This window comes from Salvelinus fontinalis, chromosome 22, assembly GCF_029448725.1.
Source record: "Salvelinus fontinalis isolate EN_2023a chromosome 22, ASM2944872v1, whole genome shotgun sequence".
Classification (NCBI taxonomy): domain Eukaryota; kingdom Metazoa; phylum Chordata; class Actinopteri; order Salmoniformes; family Salmonidae; genus Salvelinus; species Salvelinus fontinalis.
The window spans coordinates 42,339,054-42,363,837 of record NC_074686.1 but is presented as its reverse complement, the minus strand read 5'-3'; the positions used below and the strand labels follow the sequence as shown (position 1 = coordinate 42,363,837).

General features: G+C 45.0%; 1 protein-coding gene across 10 annotated transcripts; it reads right to left on the bottom strand.

Annotated features, from left to right (window-relative positions):
* Nucleotides 1–770: 770 nt before the first annotated feature.
* LOC129820320 (transmembrane protein 64-like) lies at nucleotides 771–24,026 on the bottom strand. Of its 10 annotated transcripts, none has more exons than XR_008754194.1 (4): nucleotides 22,426–24,026; nucleotides 9,109–9,264; nucleotides 1,192–2,796; nucleotides 771–1,158 (listed from the first exon to the last, which is right to left on the bottom strand). XR_008754194.1 is itself a non-coding variant. In XM_055877391.1 (3 exons), exons 1-3 carry the CDS (start codon nucleotides 23,140–23,142, stop codon nucleotides 2,608–2,610), a joined length of 1,062 nt encoding a protein of 353 aa, XP_055733366.1. In that variant the 5' UTR covers nucleotides 23,143–24,026; the 3' UTR covers nucleotides 771–2,607. The 10 variants fall into 10 exon arrangements, 1 of the variants encoding a protein (XP_055733366.1); XR_008754196.1 differs by having other exon boundaries at nucleotides 771–1,176; nucleotides 1,210–2,796; XR_008754195.1 differs by having other exon boundaries at nucleotides 1,210–2,796.
* Nucleotides 24,027–24,784: the final 758 nt, after the last annotated feature.

Here is a 24,784-nt window from a genome sequence, read left to right as displayed (position 1 = left end):
CGGTAAATCAGAATGGTTAAGCTAGCTAGCCTATGGTAAATCAGAATGGTTAAGCTAGCTAGCCTATGGTAAATCAGAATGGTTAGGCTAGCTAGCCTACAGTAAATCAGAATGGTTAAGCTAGCTAGCCTACAGTAAATCAGACTATGCTGTACTCAGGGTTCCTTAGCAGAACATTACAACATCTCCTGCTGAGAATGTCTCTCTACTTTCTATCTGTTCCTGTCAGAACCGCAGAGCCGCTAAAAGTATCAACTGGCAGACGGAACAGGCCAAAGCCGACCTGCTCCCGTTGGCCAGCCAGGCCAAAGCCGACCTGCTCCCGTTGGCCAGCCAGGCCAAAGCCGACCTGCTCCCGTTGGCCAGCCAGGCCAAAGCCGACCTGCTCCCGTTGGCCAGCCAGGCCAAAGCCGACCTGCTCCCGTTGGCCAGCCAGGCCAAAGCCGACCTGCTCCCGTTGGCCAGCCAGGCCAAAGCAGACCTGCTCCCGTTGGCCAGCCAGGCCAAAGCAGACCTGCTCCCGTTGGCCTTGCCAGCACTCACCACCTGGGTCCTATTCATCAGCAATCACTGTAGCAAAACGTTATGTAACGGAAAATGAAAACAATTGTTTCTTATTGGACAAGTTAAGTTGAGTCGCTCCCTGTTTTCTTCCGTTTGGTGCCTAATGAACTCCAGTACTCTTAGCTTGGTAACACCAACAGAGAGCTCTGCCTCTCTCTATTCTAAGCAATAAGGCACAATTAAACAGAATTCAACTACAGACCTGATAAACCTAGCCAAATAATGCCCTTTTACTATTTTGCAAATCAACATGAAAAATGCAAAAAAAACAAATAAAAACAAAATGAATTAATCCCCCAGAATGTGTTGGTAACTAAAACAGCTATAATATGCGTGGGAGGTTTGGAAGGACCATGGAAACAGAGCAACAGACCCCTTCTACTTTACACATGCATATTATTAGCAGACAGACGTCCCAAATGGCAACCTATTCCATATAAAGTGCACTACTTTTGACCAGGACCCATAGAGCTCTACAGTAGTGCATAGGGAGCCATTTGTGACCAGCCAGGTTTGGACCAGCCAGGTTGTGCCTCTGTTGTAGTGACCCTCTCAGCTATAGTCATTAAGCCATACGTCATCATTAAACCATACCTCATCATTAAGCCATACCTCATTACACTATACGTCATCATTAAGCCATACGTCATCATTAAGCCATACCTCATCATTAAGCCATACCTCATCATTAAGCCATACCTCATCATTAAGCCATACGTCATCATTAAGCCATACGTCATCATTAAGCCATACGTCATCATTAAGCCATACGTCATCATTAAGCCATACGTCATCATTAAGCCATACGTCATCATTAAACCATACGTCATCATTAAGCCATACCTTATCATTAAGCCATACGTCATCATTAAGCCATACGTCATCATTAAACCATACGTCATCATTAAGCCATACGTCATCATTAAGCCATACGTCATCATTAAGCCATACGTCATCATTAAACCATACCTCATCATTAAACCATACCTCATCATTAAGCCATACCTCATTACACTATACGTCATCATTAAGCCATACGTCATCATTAAGCCATACGTCATCATTAAGCCATACCTCATCATTAAACCATACCTCATCATTAAGCCATACCTCATTACACTATACGTCATCATTAAGCCATACGTCATCATTAAGCCATACGTCATCATTAAGCCATACCTCATCATTAAGCCATACCTCATCATTAAGCCATACCTCATCATTAAGCCATACCTCATCATTAAGCCATACGTCATCATTAAACCATACGTCATCATTAAACCATACCTCATCATTAAGCCATACGTCATCATTAAACCATACGTCATCATTAAGCCATACCTCATTATTAAGCCATACCTCATTACACTATACGTCATCATTAAGCCATACGTCATCATTAAGCCATACCTCATCATTAAGCCATACCTCATCATTAAGCCATACGTCATCATTAAACCATACGTCATCATTAAGCCATACGTCATCATTAAGCCATACCTCATCATTAAGCCATACCTCATCATTAAGCCATACCTCATCATTAAGCCATACCTCATTAAGCCATACGTCAATCAGCCTCTACCCCAGTAACAGAGCGGGAACAATAAGTTGGCGTACTGCTTCTTACGGTGAGAGAGAAAAACAAAAAGACTAACCAATAGAAAAGAAAGGCCTCGTAGTGTATGCTTAAACCATGTCTTCCTGTTGCCATCGTTAGAAACGAGGTCAACATATAGCATAGCGCCCTGGTCCCACACTGTAGAAGAGAAGCCCTTGGGTCTCATTGAGATCTGAACGGTGAGCTGTGCTGCATAGTGTTCAGGTCGTAGCGAAGTCCGTGACGACAACGCCACCCGTGCCTGGCTACTAAACACCTGGCAGCCCTCAGCTGCAGCTACCAAGCCCCATAGATCCACACAATCAGCGTCGCTATTTGGTAGGTCCTCCTCGTCGTGGAAGATATCAGATCTGCTCTACTGGCCAGTCAGTGTTCAGTTTGATCCCATTCGCTCGTGTCCAATCAGGGTTTTGAGATATTTATTAAACCACGTTGATGATCCCACCCCCGGCCGACGCCCTCTTGCTGCAGTAGGTGAAGCCGCTGTGATTGGTGGAAGCGCCATTCATGCGTGATGTCTTCAGCTCCATCTGACAGGCAGCGATGGCTGCATTCAGCTCCACCTGGGCCCGATGGACCACATAGAACATCAGGCCTATACTGATGATGATCTGAGAGAGAGAGGGAAACAGAACCGTGATTTAGAACCACATAGAACATCAGGCCTATACTGATGATGATCTGAGAGAGAGGGAAACAGAACCGTGTTATAGAACCATATAGTTTTAGGACCGTACAAAAAAGGACTGGCATTCTACAAAAAGGACTGGCATTCTACAAAAAGGACTGGCATTCTACAAAAAAGGACTGGCATTCTACAAAAAAGGACTGGCATTCTACAAAAAAGGACTGGCATTCTACAAAAAAGGACTGGCATTCTACAAAAAAGGACTGGCATTCTACAAAAAAGGACTGGCATTCTACAAAAAGGACTGGCATTCTACAAAAAAGGACTGGCATTCTACAAAAAAGGACTGGCATTCTACAAAAAAGGACTGGCATTCTACAAAAAAGGACTGGCATTCTACAAAAAAGGACTGGCATTCTACAAAAAAGGACTGGCATTCTACAAAAAAGGACTGGCATTCTACAAAAAAGGACTGGCATGCTACAAAAAGACTGGCATGCTACAAAAAGACTGGCATTCTACAAAAAAGGACTGGCATTCTACAAAAAAGGACTGGCATTCTACAAAAAAGGACTGGCATTCTACAAAAAGACTGGCATTCTACAAAAAGACTGGCATTCTACAAAAAAGGACTGGCATTCTACAAAAAAGGACTGGCATTCTACAAAAAAGGACTGGCATTCTACAAAAAAGACTGGCATTCTACAAAAAAGACTGGCATTCTACAAAAAAGGACTGGCATTCTACAAAAAAGACTGGCATTCTACAAAAAAGACTGGCATTCTACAAAAAAGACTGGCATTCTACAAAAAAGACTGGCATTCTACAAAAAAGACTGGCATTCTACAAAAAGGACTGGCATTCTACAAAAAAGGACTGGCATTCTACAAAAAAGGACTGGCATTCTACAAAAAAGGACTGGCATTCTACAAAAAAGGACTGGCATTCTACAAAAAAGGACTGGCATTCTACAAAAAAGGACTGGCATTCTACAAAAAAGGACTGGCATTCTACAAAAAAGGACTGGCATTCTACAAAAAAGGACTGGCATTCTACAAAAAAGGACTGGCATTCTACAAAAAAGGACTGGCATTCTACAAAAAAGGACTGGCATTCTACAAAAAAGGACTGGCATTCTACAAAAAAGACTGGCATTCTACAAAAAAGACTGGCATTCTACAAAAAAGGACTGGCATTCTACAAAAAGGACTGGCATTCTACAAAAAGGACTGGCATTCTACAAAAAAGGACTGGCATTCTACAAAAAGGACTGGCCTTCTACAAAAAAGGACTGGCCTTCTACAAAAAAGGACTGGCCTTCTACAAAAAAGGACTGGCCTTCTACAAAAAAGGACTGGCCTTCTACAAAAAAGGACTGGCCTTCTACAAAAAAGGACTGGCCTTCTACAAAAAAGGACTGGCCTTCTACAAAAAAGGACTGGCCTTCTACAAAAAAGGACTGGCCTTCTACAAAAAAGGACTGGCCTTCTACAAAAAAGGACTGGCCTTCTACAAAAAAGGACTGGCCTTCTACAAAAAAGGACTGGCCTTCTACAAAAAAGGACTGGCCTTCTACAAAAAAGGACTGGCCTTCTACAAAAAAGGACTGGCCTTCTACAAAAAAGGACTGGCCTTCTACAAAAAAGGACTGGCCTTCTACAAAAAAGGACTGGCCTTCTACAAAAAAGGACTGGCCTTCTACAAAAAAGGACTGGCCTTCTACAAAAAAGGACTGGCCTTCTACAAAAAAGGACTGGCCTTCTACAAAAAAGGACTGGCCTTCTACAAAAAAGGACTGGCCTTCTACAAAAAAGGACTGGCCTTCTACAAAAAAGGACTGGCCTTCTACAAAAAAGGACTGGCCTTCTACAAAAAAGGACTGGCCTTCTACAAAAAAGGACTGGCCTTCTACAAAAAAGGACTGGCCTTCTACAAAAAAGGACTGGCCTTCTACAAAAAAGGACTGGCCTTCTACAAAAAAGGACTGGCCTTCTACAAAAAAGGACTGGCCTTCTACAAAAAAGGACTGGCCTTCTACAAAAAAGGACTGGCCTTCTACAAAAAAGGACTGGCCTTCTACAAAAAAGGACTGGCCTTCTACAAAAAAGGACTGGCCTTCTACAAAAAAGGACTGGCCTTCTACAAAAAAGGACTGGCCTTCTACAAAAAAGGACTGGCCTTCTACAAAAAAGGACTGGCCTTCTACAAAAAAGGACTGGCCTTCTACAAAAAAGGACTGGCCTTCTACAAAAAAGGACTGGCCTTCTACAAAAAAGGACTGGCCTTCTACAAAAAAGGACTGGCATGCTACAAAAAGACTGGCATGCTACAAAAAGACTGGCATGCTACAAAAAGACTGGCATGCTACAAAAAAGGACTGGCATTCTACAAAAAAGGACTGGCATTCTACAAAAAGACTGGCATTCTACAAAAAGGACTGGCATTCTACAAAAAGGACTGGCATTCTACAAAAAGGACTGGCATTCTACAAAAAGACTGGCATTCTACAAAAAGACTGGCATTCTACAAAAAGACTGGCATTCTACAAAAAGACTGGCATTCTACAAAAAGACTGGCATTCTACAAAAAGACTGGCATTCTACAAAAAGACTGGCATTCTACAAAACGACTGGCATTCTACAAAAAGACTGGCATTCTACAAAACGACTGGCATTCTACAAAAAGGACTGGCATTCTACAAAAAGATTGGCATTCTACAAAAAGACTGGCATGCTACAAAAAAGGACTGGCATTCTACAAAAAGACTGGCATTCTACAAAAAGACTGGCATTCTACAAAAAGACTGGCATTCTACAAAAAGACTGGCATTCTACAAAAAGACTGGCATTCTACAAAAAATGACTGGCATTCTACAAAAAATGACTGGCATTCTACAAAAAGACTGGCATTCTACGAAAAAGGAATGGCATTCTACGAAAAAGGAATGGCATTCTACGAAAAAGGAATGGCATTCTACGAAAAAGGAATGGCATTCTACGAAAAAGGCTGGCATGCTACGAAAAAGACTGGCATGCTACGAAAAAGACTGGCATGCTACAAAAAGACTGGCATGCTACAAAAAGACTGGCATGCTACAAAAAGACTGGAATGCTACAAAAAGACTGGCATGCTACAAAAAGACTGGCATTCTACAAAAAGGACTGGCATTCTACAAAAAGACTGGCATTCTACAAAAAGACTGGCATTCTACAAAAAGACTGGCATTCTACAAAACGACTGGCATTCTACAAAAAGGACTGGCATTCTACAAAAAGATTGGCATTCTACAAAAAGACTGGCATGCTACAAAAAAGGACTGGCATTCTACAAAAAGACTGGCATGCTACAAAAAGACTGGCATGCTACAAAAAGACTGGCATGCTACAAAAAGACTGGCATGCTACAAAAAGACTGGCATGCTACAAAAAGACTGGCATGCTACAAAAAGACTGGCATGCTACAAAAAGACTGGCATGCTACAAAAAGACTGGCATGCTACAAAAAGACTGGCATGCTACAAAAAGACTGGCATGCTACAAAAAGACTGGCATGCTACAAAAAGACTGGCATGCTACAAAAAGACTGGCATGCTACAAAAAGACTGGCATGCTACAAAAAAGACTGGCATTCTACAAAAAAGACTGGCATTCTACAAAAAAGACTGGCATTCTACAAAAAGACTGGCATTCTACAAAAAGACTGGCATTCTACAAAAAGACTGGCATTCTACAAAAAAGACTGGCATTCTACAAAAAGGACTGGCATTCTACAAAAGGACTGGCATTCTACAAAAAGGACTGGCATTCTACAAAAAGGACTGGCATTCTACAAAAAAGACTGGCATTCTACAAAAAGACTGGCATTCTACAAAAAGACTGGCATTCTACAAAAAGACTGGCATTCTACAAAAAAGACTGGCATTCTACAAAAAAGGACTGGCATTCTACAAAAAGGACTGGCATTCTACAAAAGGACTGGCATTCTACAAAAAAAGACTGGCATTCTACAAAAAGGACTGGCATTCTACAAAAAAGGACTGGCATTCTACAAAAAGACTGGCATGCTACAAAAAAGGACTGGCATTCTACAAAAAGACTGGCATGCTACGAAAATGACTGGCATTCTACAAAAAGGACTGGCATTCTACAAAAAGGACTGGCATTCTACAAAAAGACTGGCATTCTACAAAAAGACTGGCATGCTACGAAAAAGACTGTCATTCTACAAAAAGCACAGGGTTGAAACGGCTAGTTTTCAGGACACAGATCAAGCCTGGACAAAGAGACACTTTCAATTGAGAATATCTAGTGAGTATACAGTCCAGGACGAGGTTTAACAGGCCCCTAGGGACAGACCCCTGCTGCTGGTTCACCTGTAGACAAGGTATCCACTGACACTCTGTTCTGACTCACCTGTAGACAAGGTATCTAACTCTCTGTTCTGACTCACCTGTAGACAAGGTATCTAACTCTCTGTTCTGACTCACCTGTAGACTGAAGACAAGGTATCCGCTGATGCTCTGTTCTTACTCACCTGAAGACAAGGTATCTAACTCTCTGTTCTGACTCACATGTAGACTGAAGACAAGGTATCTAACACTCTGTTCTGACTCACCTGTAGACTGAAGACAAGGTATCTAACTCTCTGTTCTGACTCACCTGTAGACTGAAGACAAGGTATCTAACTCTCTGTTCTGACTCACCTGTAGACAAGGTATCTAACACTCTGTTCTGACTCACCTGTAGACTGAAGACAAGGTATCTAACTCTCTGTTCTGACTCACCTGTAGACTGAAGACAAGGTATCTAACTCTCTGTTCTGACTCACCTGTAGACTGAAGACGAGGTATCTAACACTCTGTTCTGACTCACCTGTAGACAAGGTATCTAACTCTCTGTTCTGACTCACCTGAAGACTGAAGACAAGGTATCTAACTCTCTGTTCTGACTCACCTGTAGACAAGGTATCTAACACTCTGTTCTGACTCACCTGTAGACTGAAGACAAGGTATCTAACTCTCTGTTCTGACTCACCTGAAGACTGAAGACAAGGTATCTAACTCTCTGATCTGACTCACCTGAAGACTGAAGACAAGGTATCTAACTCTCTGTTCTGACTCACCTGAAGACTGAAGACAAGGTATCTAACACTCTGTTCTGACTCACCTGTAGACAAGGTATCTAACTCTCTGTTCCGACTCACCTGTAGACAAGGTATCTAACTCTCTGTTCCGACTCACCTGTAGACTAAAGACAAGGTATCTAACTCTCTGTTCTGACTCACCTGTAGACAAGGTATCTAACTCTCTGTTCTGACTCACCTGTAGACAAGGTATCTAACTCTCTGTTCTGACTCACCTGTAGACAAGGTATCTAACTCTCTGTTCCGACTCACCTGTAGACTGAAGACAAGGTATCTAACTCTCTGTTCTGACTCACCTGTAGACAAGGTATCTAACTCTCTGTTCTGACTCACCTGTAGACAAGGTATCTAACTCTCTGTTCTGACTCACCTGTAGACTGAAGACGAGGTATCTAACTCTGTTCTGACTCACCTGTAGACTGAAGACGAGGTATCTAACTCTCTGTTCTGACTCACCTGTAGACTGTAGACGAGGTATCTAACTCTCTGTTCTGACTCACCTGTAGACTGTAGACAAGGTATCTAACTCTCTGTTCTGACTCACCTGTAGACTGAAGACAAGGTATCTAACTCTCTGTTCTGACTCACCTGTAGACTGAAGACAAGGTATCTAACTCTCTGTTCCGACTCACCTGTAGACTGAAGACAAGGTATTTAACTCTCTGTTCCGACTCACCTGTAGACTGAAGACAAGGTATCTAACTCTCTGTTCTGACTCACCTGTAGACAAAGTATCTAACTCTCTGTTCTGACTCACCTGTAGACTGAAGACAAGGTATCTAACTCTCTGTTCTGACTCACCTGTAGACTGAAGACAAGGTATCTAACTCTCTGTTCTGACTCACCTGTAGACTGAAGACAAGGTATCTAACTCTCTGTTCTGACTCACCTGTAGACTGAAGACAAGGTATCTAACTCTCTGTTCTGACTCACCTGTAGACTGAAGACAAGGTATCTAACTCTCTGTTCCGACTCACCTGTAGACTGAAGACAAGGTATCTAACTCTCTGTTCTGACTCACCTGTAGACTGAAGACAAGGTATCTAACTCTCTGTTCTGACTCACCTGTAGACTGAAGACAAGGTATCTAACTCTCTGTTCTGACTCACCTGTAGACTGAAGACAAGGTATCTAACTCTCTGTTCTGACTCACCTGTAGACTGAAGACAAGGTATCCGCTGACGCTCTGTTCTGCGATAACGTCCTCCATGGTGCGCAGCGTGGTGCCCAGGTAGGAGTTTAGGAGCTGTGTGGGCAGCAGGCCGACTGACGACGCCACCAGGTAGTTTGGCAATGACACGTCTGTGATCTGAAACAAAGTGTTTCAGAGTTAGTCTTGTCCCGGCCAGAACGGCCTATAGGGAAATACTTCCTGTAGCGTGAGTCAGCTTCATGTCTGTTGGACAACTTGGACGCTAGTCTGTAGAGGAAACAATCAATCTCAGATATTAAAAAGTGAAAAATACAGTGAAGACAGACACATCCAATTCCAAGGTGCAAATTGAAGATATTGGAAGAACTGTCCACATTTACTTTTCGTCAGCCAACAAGATGAGTGGGCCTAACAAACAGCAAAAGCACTAGCCTATGTCAATCTACTATCCCCCATAGTACAAAAGTCGACCTATTCTATTCTGTGCGAGAAATAAATATTCCAAAACATAGTCTGGGACAGTTGCGGGATGCGATAGATCCCAAATTAATACAACCACTAGCATAAAAAAAACAATGTGGCTGACGCAACCAATCAGAAAGTTTAGCTTCAAATGGGCACATGGTAGTAGGCTATAAGTGTGAATGTTCCATTAGCGGGAAAACACCATTATCAAAAGTGACCACAAACGCCATTATGCACATAATGCTTTTATTATAAAAGGTGCATTTTTATGGTGAAAATGATCTTCTCCAAACTTGAAACTCGCTGCGTATTTATGGCAGTTAGGCTCTACACCCCTCCGGTACCGACGGAGATAGCAGCATCACGACTAGCTCTTAGACTATTGGATATTAGAGCGGCGGTAACTCAGAACTTCCAGCATTACGACCAGGAATACGAATTCCCTGGAGCAGATCCTTTGTTCTCTCTCCTCAGAGCTATACAGACTTATTCCAGAGACCCAAAACATCACCGGCCGAGGAGAGGCACGAGGCGGCCTGCTGGTGCGACTTAACAAAGCATATCGGACTAGGCTGCCGAAATTCTAACAACATATTGACTGTCCTACTAGGGCTACTAAGACTCTCGACCATTGCTATTTTAACTTCCCGGGATGCTTACAAGGCCCTCCCCAGCCCTCCTTTTGGCAAATCTGACCACGACGTCGCCGAGACTGACGTCTTGCTTCCGGACAGGCTAAAGACATTCTTCGCACGCTTTGAGGATAGCAAAGTGCTTCTGACGCGGCTCGCTACCAAGGACTGTGGGCTCTCCTTCTCCGTGGCCAACGTGAGTAAAACAATATAAATCCACTGTTAGTTTGTGTTTCTTACATCTGCAAACAGCTATTTTGTATTTTCTTATTAAGTTGGGTCTAAATCTTGTTAGACGCTAATCTCTACATTCAATGAAGCCAATGATTATAGGGTCCCCTACGAAACACTTACCAACACTTTGGTTCCTACCCTGTCACAATAACTCCTCTCTGGCATTTTCGATTGTCGTCATGTCAATCACGGTATTCAAAGTGCCCACTATTATATTATAACTATAGAATATAAATAATCATTATATTTCCATTATTCCCGACAGTTCACCTAAGTGTTTTGCTCTACATTCCAAGTCAAAATCGCAATTGCAACATTCGGTTAAAAATGAGGCCTAGAGTGTTTGCCCATATCGTGCAGTGCTACGTGGCAGTGTCGCCCTCTGATGCAGGAAGTGCAGGAAATGAAGAACATCATTTTGGGTTGTAGTTGAATTGAACAGTAGAAAACACTCCGAATGGAGAGAAGATCCATTGAAATCACTTGGAATGTTGGTGTTGACACTCTAGGGTAATGCACATTTTTACGTTTTATTATTCCAAAAACACAAAATACCGTCAAATACCATCTAATCTTTTTAAAATAAAGTGGTGATATTTTGGCTATATCTCCCAGCCCTAGTAGGCCCAATACTAATGACATATGTAGGATAGATCATTAGTCTAAAGAAGTATCATTACTAACAGAAGTAGTCTAAAGGATAGGGCCTTTCCTAAATCAACTATACACTACAATCGGCTCAGTTGTAAGCCAATCTAGCACTTAACGACTAATGTAAACCGGTTAAATTGTCTGGGATTGAATGAATGACTAACTACTAGTCTATATTGTTCCAACCAACAGCAGGTGTCTACTACAAGATAGCAACCCTCCAGATTCCAGACAATACTAAACCTGATCCCATCTACCACTCCAATGTTTAATTTCTATATTGTAATTACCTCGCCACCATGGCCTATTTATTGCCTTACCTCTCTTATCCTACCTCATTTGTACACACTGTATATAGACTTTTCTACTGTATTATTGACAGTATGTTTTGTTTATTCCATGTGTAACTCTGTGTTGTTGTATGTGTCGAACTGCTTTGCTTTATCTTGGCCAGGTTGCAGTTGTAAAGGAGAACTTGTTCTCAACTGGCCTACCTGGTTAAATAAAGGTGAAATAAAAAATGTTTACTGATCGGTAAGAAAGCAGGAAGGTGGAATCTGTACCACTATATTCTGATTATACATATCCAGAGCCATCAGATCAGCAAACATCGAAGGGGAACAGCATTTATTTTTTAACAAGTATCCGCAACAATGGAGTGATTTGGGCGAGTCTCTTTGTTCAACAGTGTGGAGGGTCAGAGAGCTGTCTATGGGAGGCTCTCTGCTAATTCTGATGGTACGATCCATCTACGGGAGGCTCTCTGCTAATTCCGATGGTACGATCCATCTACGGGAGGCTCTCTGCTAATTCCGATGGTACGATCCATCTACGGGAGGCTCTCTGCTAATTCCGATGGTACGATCCATCTACGGGAGGCTCTCTGCTAATTCCGATGGTACGATCCATCTACGGGAGGCTCTCTGCTAATTCCGATGGTACGATCCATCTACGGGAGGCTCTCTGCTAATTCCGATGGTACGATCCATCTACGGGAGGCTCTCTGCTAATTCCGATGGTACGATCCATCTACGGGAGGCTCTCTGCTAATTCCGATGGTACGATCCATCTACGGGAGGCTCTCTGCTAATTCCGATGGTACGATCCATCTACGGGAGGCTCTCTGCTAATTCCGATGGTACGATCCATCTACGGGAGGCTCTCTGCTAATTCCGATGGTACGATCCATCTACGGGAGGCTCTCTGCTAATTCCGATGGTACGAGCCATCTACGGGAGGCTCTCTGCTAATTCCGATGGTACGAGCCATCTACGGGAGGCTCTCTGATAATTCTGATGGTACGATCCATCTACGGGAGGCTCTCTGCTAATTCTGATGGTACGATCCATCTACGGGAGGCTCTCTGCTAATTCTGATGGTACGAGCCATGTACGGGAGGCTCTCTGCTAATTCTGAAGGTACGAGCCATCTACGGGAGGCTCTCTGCTAATTCTGATGGTACGAGCCATCTACGGGAGGCTCTCTGCTAATTCTGATGGTACGATCCATCTACGGGAGGCTCTCTGCTAATTCTGACGGTACGATCCATCTACGGGAGGCTCTCTGCTAATTCTGACGGTACGATCCATCTACGGAGGCTCTCTGCTAATTCTGACGGTACGATCCATCTACGGGAGGCTCTCTGCTAATTCCGACGGTACGATCCATCTACGGGAGGCTCTCTGCTAATTCCGACGGTACGATCCATCTACGGGAGGCTCTCTGCTAATTCCGACGGTACGATCCATCTACGGGAGGCTCTCTGCTAATTCCGACGGTACGATCCATCTACGGGAGGCTCTCTGCTAATTCCGACGGTACGATCCATCTACGGGAGGCTCTCTGCTAATTCCGACGGTACGATCCATCTACGGGAGGCTCTCTGCTAATTCCGACGGTACGAGCCATCTACGGGAGGCTCTCTGCTAATTCCGACGGTACGAGCCATCTACGGGAGGCTCTCTGCTAATTCCGACGGTACGAGCCATCTACGGGAGGCTCTCTGCTAATTCCGATGGTACGAGCCATCTACGGGAGGCTCTCTGCTAATTCCGATGGTACGAGCCATCTACGGGAGGCTCTCTGCTAATTCCGATGGTACGATCCATCTACGGGAGGCTCTCTGCTAATTCCGATGGTACGATCCATCTACGGGAGGCTCTCTGCTAATTCCGATGGTACGAGCCATCTACGGGAGGCTCTCTGCTAATTCCGATGGTACGAGCCATCTACGGGAGGCTCTCTGCTAATTCCGATGGTACGAGCCATCTACGGGAGGCTCTCTGCTAATTCCGATGGTACGAGCCATCAACGGGAGGCTCTCTGATAATTCCGATGGTACGATCCATCTACGGGAGGCTCTCTGCTAATTCCGATGGTACGATCCATGTACGGGAGGCTCTCTGCTAATTCTGATGGTACGATCCATGTACGGGAGGCTCTCTGCTAATTCTGAAGGTACGAGCCATCTACGGGAGGCTCTCTGCTAATTCTGATGGTACGAGCCATCTACGGGAGGCTCTCTGCTAATTCTGATGGTACGATCCATCTACGGGAGGCTCTCTGCTAATTCTGATGGTACGATCCATCTACGGGAGGCTCTCTGCTAATTCTGATGGTACGATCCATCTACGGGAGGCTCTCTGCTAATTCTGATGGTACGATCCATCTACGGAGGCTCTCTGCTAATTCTGATGGTACGATCCATCTACGGGAGGCTCTCTGCTAATTCTGATGGTACGATCCATCTACGGGAGGCTCTCTGCTAATTCTGATGGTACGATCCATCTACGGGAGGCTCTCTGCTAATTCTGATGGTACGATCCATCTACGGGAGGCTCTCTGCTAATTCTGATGGTACGATCCATCTACGGGAGGCTCTCTGCTAATTCTGATGGTACGATCCATCTACGGGAGGCTCTCTGCTAATTCTGATGGTACGAGCCATCTACGGGAGGCTCTCTGCTAATTCTGATGGTACGAGCCATCTACGGGAGGCTCTCTGCTAATTCTGATGGTACGAGCCATCTACGGGAGGCTCTCTGCTAATTCTGATGGTACGAGCCATCTACGGGAGGCTCTCTGCTAATTCTGATGGTACGAGCCATCTACGGGAGGCTCTCTGCTAATTCTGATGGTACGAGCCATCTACGGGAGGCTCTCTGCTAATTCTGATGGTACGAGCCATCTACGGGAGGCTCTCTGCTAATTCTGATGGTACGATCCATCTACGGGAGGCTCTCTGCTAATTCTGATGGTACGATCCATCTACGGGAGGCTCTCTGCTAATTCTGATGGTACGAGCCATCTACGGGAGGCTCTCTGCTAATTCTGATGGTACGAGCCATCTACGAGAGGCTCTCTGCTAATTCTGATGGTACGATCCATCTACGGGAGGCTCTCTGCTAATTCTGATGGTACGATCCATCTACGGGAGGCTCTCTGCTAATTCTGATGGTACGATCCATCTACGGGAGGCTCTCTGCTAATTCTGATGGTACGATCCATCTACGGGAGGCTCTCTGCTAATTCTGATGGTACGATCCATCTACGGGAGGCTCTCTGCTAATTCTGATGGTACGATCCATCTACGGGAGGCTCTCTGCTAATTCTGATGGTACGATCCATCTACGGGAGGCTCTCTGCTAATTCTGATGGTACGAGCCATCTACGGGAGGCTCTCTGCTAATTCTGATGGTACGAGCCATCTACGGGAGGCTCTCTGCTAATTCTGATGGTACGAGCCATCTACGGGAGGCTCTCTGCTAATTCTGATGGTACGAGCCATCTACGGGAGGCTCTCTGCTAATTCTGATGGTACGAGCCATCTACGGGAGGCTCTCTGCTAATTCTGATGGTACGATCCATCTACGGGAGGCTCTCTGCTAATTCTGATGGTACGAGCCATCTACGGGAGGCTCTCTGCTAATTCTGATGGTACGAGCCATCTACGGGAGGCTCTCTGCTAATTCTGATGGTACGAGCCATCTACGGGAGGCTCTCTGCTAATTCTGATGGTACGAGCCATCTACGGGAGGCTCTCTGCTAATTCTGATGGTACGATCCATCTACGGGAGGCTCTCTGCTAATTCTGATGGTACGATCCATCTACGGGAGGCTCTCTGCTAATTCTGATGGTACGATCCATCTACGGGAGGCTCTCTGCTAATTCTGATGGTACGAGCCATCTACGGGAGGCTCTCTGCTAATTCTGATGGTACGAGCCATCTACGGGAGGCTCTCTGCTAATTCTGATGGTACGAGCCATCTACGGGAGGCTCTCTGCTAATTCTGATGGTACGAGCCATCTACGGGAGGCTCTCTGCTAATTCTGATGGTACGAGCCATCTACGGGAGGCTCTCTGCTAATTCTGATGGTACGATCCATCTACGGGAGGCTCTCTGCTAATTCTGATGGTACGAGCCATCTACGGGAGGCTCTCTGCTAATTCTGATGGTACGAGCCATCTACGGGAGGCTCTCTGCTAATTCTGATGGTACGAGCCATCTACGGGAGGCTCTCTGCTAATTCTGATGGTACGAGCCATCTACGGGAGGCTCTCTGCTAATTCTGATGGTACGAGCCATCTACGGGAGGCTCTCTGCTAATTCTGATGGTACGAGCCATCTACGGGAGGCTCTCTGCTAATTCTGATGGTACGAGCCATCTACGGGAGGCTCTCTGCTAATTCTGATGGTACGAGCCATCTACGGGAGGCTCTCTGCTAATTCTGATGGTACGAGCCATCTACGGGAGGCTCTCTGCTAATTCTGATGGTACGAGCCATCTACGGGAGGCTCTCTGCTAATTCTGATGGTACGATCCATCTACGGGAGGCTCTCTGCTAATTCTGATGGTACGATCCATCTACGGGAGGCTCTCTGCTAATTCTGATGGTACGAGCCACCTACGGGAGGCTCTCTGCTAATTCTGATGGTACGAGCCACCTACGGGAGGCTCTCTGCTAATTCTGATGGTACGAGCCATCTACGGGAGGCTCTCTGCTAATTCTGATGGTACGAGCCATCTACGGGAGGCTCTCTGCTAATTCTGATGGTACGAGCCATCTACGGGAGGCTCTCTGCTAATTCTGAAGGCCGAATCCAATTTTAGGAGCCCCACAAACACAGTGAATGTGAAAATGGTTTCAAAAAGGGAACTCCCTCTGCTTTATGATTTGCTGAATGTGCAATCCTAAAGGAGGGCTATGATTGGATAATGACCTATAATGTAAATTTCTATGTATACAATTGGTCATATCATTAAAACCATCAGATAGCCCACTGTGGGAGTTGGATATGTTTGAGTGGTATATAAGACTATATATTTGAGCAATATGCCTAAAAATAATTTTAAATTATATTTAAAAAAAAAAATTCATGTTGAATAAATTAACGTGAAAAAAAGTGTATTTCACAATCTAGACACTCCATATGTTAGAGCACACTAAGGAGAATACCGACAACAAGATGTAGTCTTGTATATAATGTACGGTTCACAGACCACAGGGTTTTACAGGATGTATTTTTAGGTCTAAAAAAAGGCCACTCATCATGATTCTCAGAGAAAAAAAAAGTTAATCAAATGTAAAAGTCAAAACATCCATCCTCCCAGTTACTGGGAAAAGATTCCCGGGATACGCTGGCATGGAATTCGCCCCCTTCTCAGCCATGGAAGCTGTATTTAAATAGACTCAGAGTATAAGTGCTGATAAGGCTATGTAATCAGTTACACCTTTTAGATTACAGTGCATAAGATTATATAGGGAGGAGGAGGGAGGGGGGGGTCCTATATCAGCACTCTTACTCATGGGACGTGATAACCTTTTGGACAGGGAACTTCCAACACCAAGGTTCCTCACAGTGCCTCTGTTCCAAACGGCATCCTGCGTCCTACATAGTGCACTACTTTAAAAAAGTATGACTTGCTGTTGACTGGTTGGAAGCTACAATCCTATACGACTCACTCAGCCAGCATCCCAAACGGTACCCTATTCCCATGTTAGTGCACTATGTAATGGGTAGGGTGCCATTTGGGACGAATCCTCAGGTCACAACGAGTGGCGCAGCGGTCTAAAGGCACTGCACCTCAGTGCTTGAGGTGTCACTACTTGACCCGGGTTCGATACCAGGCTGCATCAGAGTCGGCCGCGACTGGGAGACCCGTGAGGCGGCGCACAATTGGCCCAGCGTCGTCCGGGTTAGAGGGTTTAGCAGGCCGGGATTCCCTTGTTCCATCGCGCTCTAGCGCCTCCTTCCTGCGAGCCGGGCACTTGCAAGCTGACTTCGATCGCCAGCTGTACAGTGTTTCCTCCGACACATTGGTGCGGCTGGCTTCCGGGTTAAGTGGGCATTGTGTCAAGAAGCAGTGCGGCTTGGCCGGGTCGTGTTTCGGAGGACACATGGCTCTCGACCTTCACCTCTCCCGAGTCCGTAGGGGAGTTGCAGCGATGGGACAAAAATTAACTATCAATTAGATATCACAAAATTGGGGAGAAAAATGGGTAAAAAATATTACAATAATTCCTTCGTTATGTCGAGATCACTACATAACAAAAGTTTTGTGGAGATCGAGATAACAAAAATGTGGAAAAGTGAAGGGGTCTGAATACTTTCTGAATGCCCTGTAGATGAATCTGCATTTTATTTTCAGTGCAGGATCACGCCAGTACTCAAACAGTCAACAAATGTTTAATGCCCATCCCTACTAATCATTGCTCTCTCAGGCACACCAGATGTTAGGTCTAGGATGGGTACATTGTTCTGATAGGCTCGTTCAGTATCTGATCAGCCTGTCAGGATACTGAACTATAAATATCATCCACAAAACATGTCCCTTTTTCATTAATTTGTTGAGATGAACGATCCCCACCTCATCAAGGAGCCCGGTGTTCAAAATGCACTCGTGAGGTATTTAAGCCCTGAACGATACCTAACAAGCAGCTCCGTCTCCAAGGCTGCATGCGGCCCCCAAGACAACATGCAATCGTATGCAAGGAACAACGCAACTAACTTGGCTAGTCAGGTGAGCTAGCAAGTTCGGTAGTCTAGTTAGCAAGCTAGCTTGTTATCTATGCTGTTAGATTGCATAAATGATGTGTATGATTTAAAAAGGGACATGTTTTGTGGATAATATTTATAGTGGGTGAGCTACATTCCTGACAGGCTGATCAGATACTGCCAATGTGCTACGGCCAAATAGCTTGAACTCTGTTGTCAACTGATCAAAACGAAGCTATTTTCTGAAGGTGTAGAATTTTCTGAAGGTGTGAATTTCCTGTGAAGAAACACTACAGTTGCAAAAATAATAAAACACTTGACTTTCAACATAAAACGTACGTGAAAAGATAGTGTCGAGGTTTTGCTGACCTGCGTTAGAAGTACTCATGATAAACTGCAGACCATACTATTTACCAAGATCATTTTTCTGTATTTTCGTAGCTGTCCATTTACCACAAACCAACCGATTCTGGCACTAGGACCGCACTCAACTATATAGAGCAAGAAATAAAATGTACATCAAGAAGCGGAGCTCGTGGCCGGTGAATTTAATGCAGGGAAACTGATATCCGTTTTACGTCATTTTTTACCACCTGTGCAACTAGAGAAAAATAAAATACAAAAAAACTCTGGACCACCTTTACTCCACACACAGGGATGCGTACAAAGCTCTTCCTCGCCCTCCATTTGGCAAATCTGACCACAACTCTATCTTCCCGATTCCTGCTTACAAGCAAAAACTCAAAACAGGAAGTACCAGCGAATACAGAAGTGGTCAAGTGAAGTGGATGCTAAGCTACAGGACTGTTTCACTAGCACAGACTGGAATATGTTCTGGGATTCCTCCAATGGCATTGAAGAGTACACAACATCAGTCACAGGCTTCATTAATAAGTGCATCGATGACGTTTCCAGTGACTGTACGTGCATATCCCAACCAGAAGCCATGGATTACAGGCAACATACGCACTGAGCTAGAGCTGCCGCCTTCAAGCAGCGGGACTCTAACCCCTTTATGATCTCTGACGAGCCATCCAACAGTCAAAACGTCAATACACTACTAAGATCAAATCCTACTACACTGGCTCTGATGCTCGTCACATGTGGCAGGGCTTGCAAACTATAACGGATTACAAAGGCAAACCCAGCTGAGAGCTGCCCAGTGATGTTGATGATGTGGGCCTACCAGACGTGCTAAATACCTTCTGTTCGCTTTGAGGCAAGCAACACTGAACCATGCATGAGAGCACCAGCTGTTCTGAACGACTGTGTGATCTTGCTCTCCGTAACCGATGTGAGTAAGACCTTTAAACAAGGCAGCTGGAGAGATGGATTACGTGAACATGTACTCAGGGCATGCGCTGATCAGCTGTCTTCACTAACATTTTCAACCTCTCCCTGACTGTCTGTATTACCTACATTTTTCAAGCAGACAACCATAATCCTTGTGCCTAAGAACGCAAAGGCAACCTGTCTAAATGACTAGCGCCCCGTAGCACTCACATCTGTAGCCATGAAATGCTTTGAAAGGCTGGTCATGGCTCACATCAACACCATCATACCAGAAACCCTGGACACACTTCCAATTTGCATATCGCACCATGGACACCGTCAGCAATGTCACAGACCATGGACACCATCAGCAACGTGACAGACCATAGACACCGTCAGCAACGTGACAGACCATAGACACAGTCAGCAACGTCACAGACCATGGACACCGTCAGCAACGTCACAGACCATGGACACCGTCAGCAACGTCACAGACCATGGACACCGTCAGCAACGTCACAGACCATGGACACCGTCAGCAACGTCACAGACCATGGACACCGTCAGCAACGTCACAGACCATGGACACCATCAGCAACGTCACAGACCATGGACACCGTCAGCAACGTCACAGACCATGGACACCGTCAGCAACGTCACAGACCATGGACACCGTCAGCAACGTCACAGACCATGGACACCGTCAGCAACGTCACAGACCATGGACACGTCAGCAACGTCACAGACCAAAAAAATTGTCAAAGACTCCAGCCTCCCAAGTCATAAACTGTTCTCTCTTTTCACACAGGAAGCTGTAGTGATACACCATGTCTGTAACCAACAGTACCCTGAACAGATTCTAACCCCAAGCCATACGACTGCTAAATAGTGAGTTAAATAGTTTCTAACCCAAAGCCATACGACTGCTAAATAGTGAGTTAAATAGCTTCTAACCCCAAGCCATACGACTGCTAAATAGTGAGATAAATAGCGTCTAACCCCAAGCCATAAGGCTATTAAATAGTGAGTTAAATAGTTAACCGATAGCTACCCAGACTATCTGCAGTAACCCTTTTTTGAACTAATTATTTTAACTCATCACATACGCTGATGCTACTGTTTATTATCTATCCTGTTGCCTAGTCACTTTATCCCTACCTAGTCTAAATGTAAATATCTACCTCTATTACCTCGTACCTCTGCACAGCGACTCGGTACTGGTACCCCGTGTATAGACGGGTTGGTTGTTTAGCGACAAAACCGACATGTGAGCAACTATGGGGCAAATCAGACAGGGTGGTATGCTGGGTAGTATGCTGGGTGGTATGCTGGGTGGTATGCTGGGTGGTATGCTGGGTGGTATGCTGGGTAGTATGCTGGGTAGTATGCTGGGTGGTATGCTGGGTGGTATGCTGGGTGGTATGCTGGGTGGTATGCTGGGTGGTATGCTGGGTGGTATGCTGGGTGGTATGCTGGGTGGTATGCTGGGTGGTATGCTGGGTGGTATGCTGGGTGGTATGCTGGGTGGTATGCTGGGTAGTATGCTGGGTAGTATGCTGGGTAGTATGCTGGGTAGTATGCTGGGTGGTATGCTGGGTGGTATGCTGGGTAGTATGCTGGGTAGTATGCTGGGCTGTTTGGGGTTTTAGGCTGGATTTCTGTACAGCACTGAGATATCAGCTGATGTAAGAAGGGCTATATAAAAAAATAAATTTGATTTGATTTGACATGTTCGGCATGACTGACAAGGGATTGACATGATAGCACAGACAGATGTGGAACCAAGCTCCCTCATCGCAGATGCACAAAAACAACCGATTCGTTCAGATTACTAGGAAGAGAATGAAAGGTGAGTCATCAAGGTTAATCAATAATTCAAACAGTGATTGGGAGGTCAAGTGCGTCAGGTTACAGAAAAGACTGAGGTGGCAGCAAATATCGTGTCCTTGGTGTGGAGAGACAGACGAGGGATCCCGAATAACACCCTCTTCCCTGTACAGTGCACTACTTTAGACCAGAGCCCTATGGGACTAGGGTGCTGTTTGGGATCCACAACCAGTCACTTGACTGTCAAGTGTAGGCCTAGTGTTAACACTGTCTAAAAGAACTTCTACCCCAAAAAAGGACTTTCCCTTGCTGTCCTTTTGTAAAGGCAGTGGGCTTTGTATTAGAGACAAGACCCAGATAAATGTATGACAACAGGCCATACATATTCTGAGGACACATACTATGTATTGGAGTACAGTTTATAGGTCAATAACTTGCTCAACAAACTGAGGTACAGCTTATAGGTCAATAACTTGCTCAACAAACTGAGGTACAGTTTATAGGTCAATAACTTGCTCAACAAACTGAGGTACAGCTCAACAAACTGAGGTACAGCTTATAGGTCAATAACTTGCTCAACAAACTGAGGTACAGCTTATAGGCCAATAACTTGCTCAACAAACTGAGGTACAGCTCAACAAACTGAGGTACAGCTTATAGGTCAATAACTTGCTCAACAAACTGAGGTACAGCTTATAGGCCAATAACTTGCTCAACAAACTGAGGTACAGCTCAACAAACTGAGGTACAGCTTATAGGCCAATAACTTCCTCAACAAACTGAGGTACAGCTTATAGGTCAATAACTTGCTCAACAAACTGAATGTTCTTATAGATAAATACCTTGTTCTCCTAAGCGTGCAGGCTTGTGTTCCAACCCTGCTTGAACACACCTGATACTGCAAATCAGCTTGTCGTCAGGACCTAGGCCACATTACCTGAATCATTCAAATATGTTGGAGCAGGGCTGGAACAAAGGCCTGCACGTCCACCAGGCCCTCCAGGAACAAGGTCGACCACCCCCTGCAGATGCCTTTACAGAGCACTATGGGAATGGGGTCCCAATAGGGATCCATACATCTTCACAGACCATGGACACCGTCACCATGGACACCGTCACCATGGACACCGTCACCATGGACACCGTCAGCAACGTCACAGACCATGGACACCATCACCATGGACACCATCAGCAATTTCACTTGCAAGAAATAATAAAGAATTTCAACCATACTCACTGAAAACACTGCATTCTGGAGTCCAAACGGAATGGGCGTGAGTCTCGCTAAGGCCACAACTTTGAGTCCGCTCCCCCCCTCCACCACCCGTATCACAGCACTGAGCTGTTCAGAGTTCCCCACCTTGTTGACCACCCAGTCTGTCAACAGTCTCTTACACACCAGGTGAGCCACGAAGGTACCGATGAGCACCCCCACCATCACCAGTCCCATACCCAGCACGAAGCCGTAGAGGTATCCCGCAGCCACGTTCAGTACGATGTAGCCCCAGCCGAATGGGAAGGAGACAATGATCAGACCGACTACGAACAGCAGGACTCCAACCAGGCTGTCCAAGCTCTCCACCCAGAGGAGAAGGTCCTTGAGGTACTGTCGGACGAGAGCCACGGAGGAGAAGCACACAGCTGTCAGAATGCACGCCAGGAGGCTGCTCTTGAAACAACACGTGGTAATACAACACGGGTGTCTGAAATCACCGTTGGTGATGCCACCGGTGAATGGCACGCCAGCGTCAACGATGCTCCCCGGGTCTCCGTCAGACTTGCCGACGGCGCCTCCTCTCTCGTCAAAGGCGTTGCATATCAAGAGGTCAACTTTATCGCACTCGTCCGGGGAGGATCTCTGGAGCCAGCGGTTCATCTGGATCTGTCCTTTGACAGCGGCGTGTTTCAGGACTTTTACGGCGACCTGCAGGGATGGTGGCGCAGGGCCCCACATGATTCTCCTACCACGGAGTCTCGGGAAGATAGCCAGTCGTTCTGATGGTGATGCTCAGATTAACGATGAGCGTTGTAACTTGAATACGATCGTTTCCATTGTAGAAACGACCGGGCTCGAACAAAAATAGAATGACAACTGAGAAAGATAAGTAGGGTAAAAACGTGCTGACACGGAGGTTATCGATCTCTTCTGTGCTGCGGACCCGTCACTTTATCAGTACACAGGACAATTGTTTACACAGACTTCAAAAATTAAAATTCTTCCAATCCGAGTTGCCATTAACATAATCCTAGTCCGGTGTGACCGTTATCTTGTGTTCACCAAATTGGGAGACACGTCAGTTCAATCACTTATGACTAACGTTCACATCGGCTGGGAGTCAAACGCCATAAATTACTCACACCAGTTGTCATCCCCCCCAAAACCACTGAGTTGAAAAGCATCGGTCGACGAAAATCTGTCAAGCCGAGGAAAAGGGCAGCAACAAACTGACAAGAAAGTCACGTTATTGCTAAAAATGTCAGATCATGTTTACTATTCGTATAGATACAAAACGGTTCAAAGATAAATCCGTACAAGACTTTTGCAACTCTTGGGGTCCTATTTAGCGAAACGTTGCAGCGCGTTTCTACTCCGTTGATATATACTCCACTTTACTAGCTGCTGCGTGTGCAAAGTCCTGGAAATCCATTCCAACGCGTGATTCACCCGAAAAACGTCCTTATTTTTCTCTTCCCGGGGCAAAGTGACAACCGGAGCACCGACGTCAGTCTGATAGCCAACTACGTATTGTTTCTTGCTTCACCCAGAATTGTAGGTGCTGATAGACGCTACATGCTATTGATACACCAGATACTGCTCTGTTTATTTCCCAGAATGCCAAGAACCAGACTACTGCCGCTCTGGCCCAATCAGACAACGAGCCTGGTACATGGCGAACACAGAACATTTCAATTTTTCCAGGGATGGTTATAATAGGCATAATTGTATTATTAATTTGTATTTTATATATCTCTATTAGTTCTTATTCATGTTTTGTCCATTCAGTTGTTTTGTGGTGTCATTTCAGTCAACAAGTTCTGTATTTGAAAAACAGTACGTGTTTAGTTCTTTAGGTGCACAAATGTAAACACATGTTCAGTTATACCGTTTCCATTATGAAGTGAGACTTCATTCCTCAGCTAGTTTAATGTTCTTCTTAGCAGACACAACTCAGTCTACAGTAGGTATTATGAACAAGATGTCCCACTGTCCCAGGCAAAGAAGAACAAGTCTGAATAGCCCCCTAGTCAAAAGTAGTGCCCTGATTTAGGTAATAGGGGGTCATTTAGGACATAAACACTGATAAAACAAGTGGACCCCTCCAAAAGTTTACCCTTTGATAAACCTAGAATGTGGATTATTATTGTATAGAAAGTCCAAATCAAATTTCCCCATAAATTCATTGTGCTCCATTTCAGTTCTTTGATCCCGAAGATAATATCAACATTCAAACTTAAAATAATTCTTAGTCAATATTTCATTAGACAAGCTCAGCGGTAAGTCAATTTCTGTTATTTGACTCAAATAATGTTTAATCGACATTTACACCCTCTTGATGAGGAATAGTTTAGCAGATATATTTATGACATTTGTTTCA

Coding starts and splice junctions, on each gene's coding strand:
- LOC129820320 (XM_055877391.1), bottom strand. CDS start 23,142: ATGTGGGGCCCTGCGCCACCATCCCTGCAGGTCGCCGTAAAAGTCCTG. Junction 9,265..22,425: donor TCCAGAATGCAGTGTTTTCA/GTGAGTATGGTT, acceptor ACTTTGTTTCAG/ATCACAGACGTGTCATTGCC. Junction 2,797..9,108: donor ACCTTGTCTTCAGTCTACAG/GTGAGTCAGAAC, acceptor TCTCTCTCTCAG/ATCATCATCAGTATAGGCCT.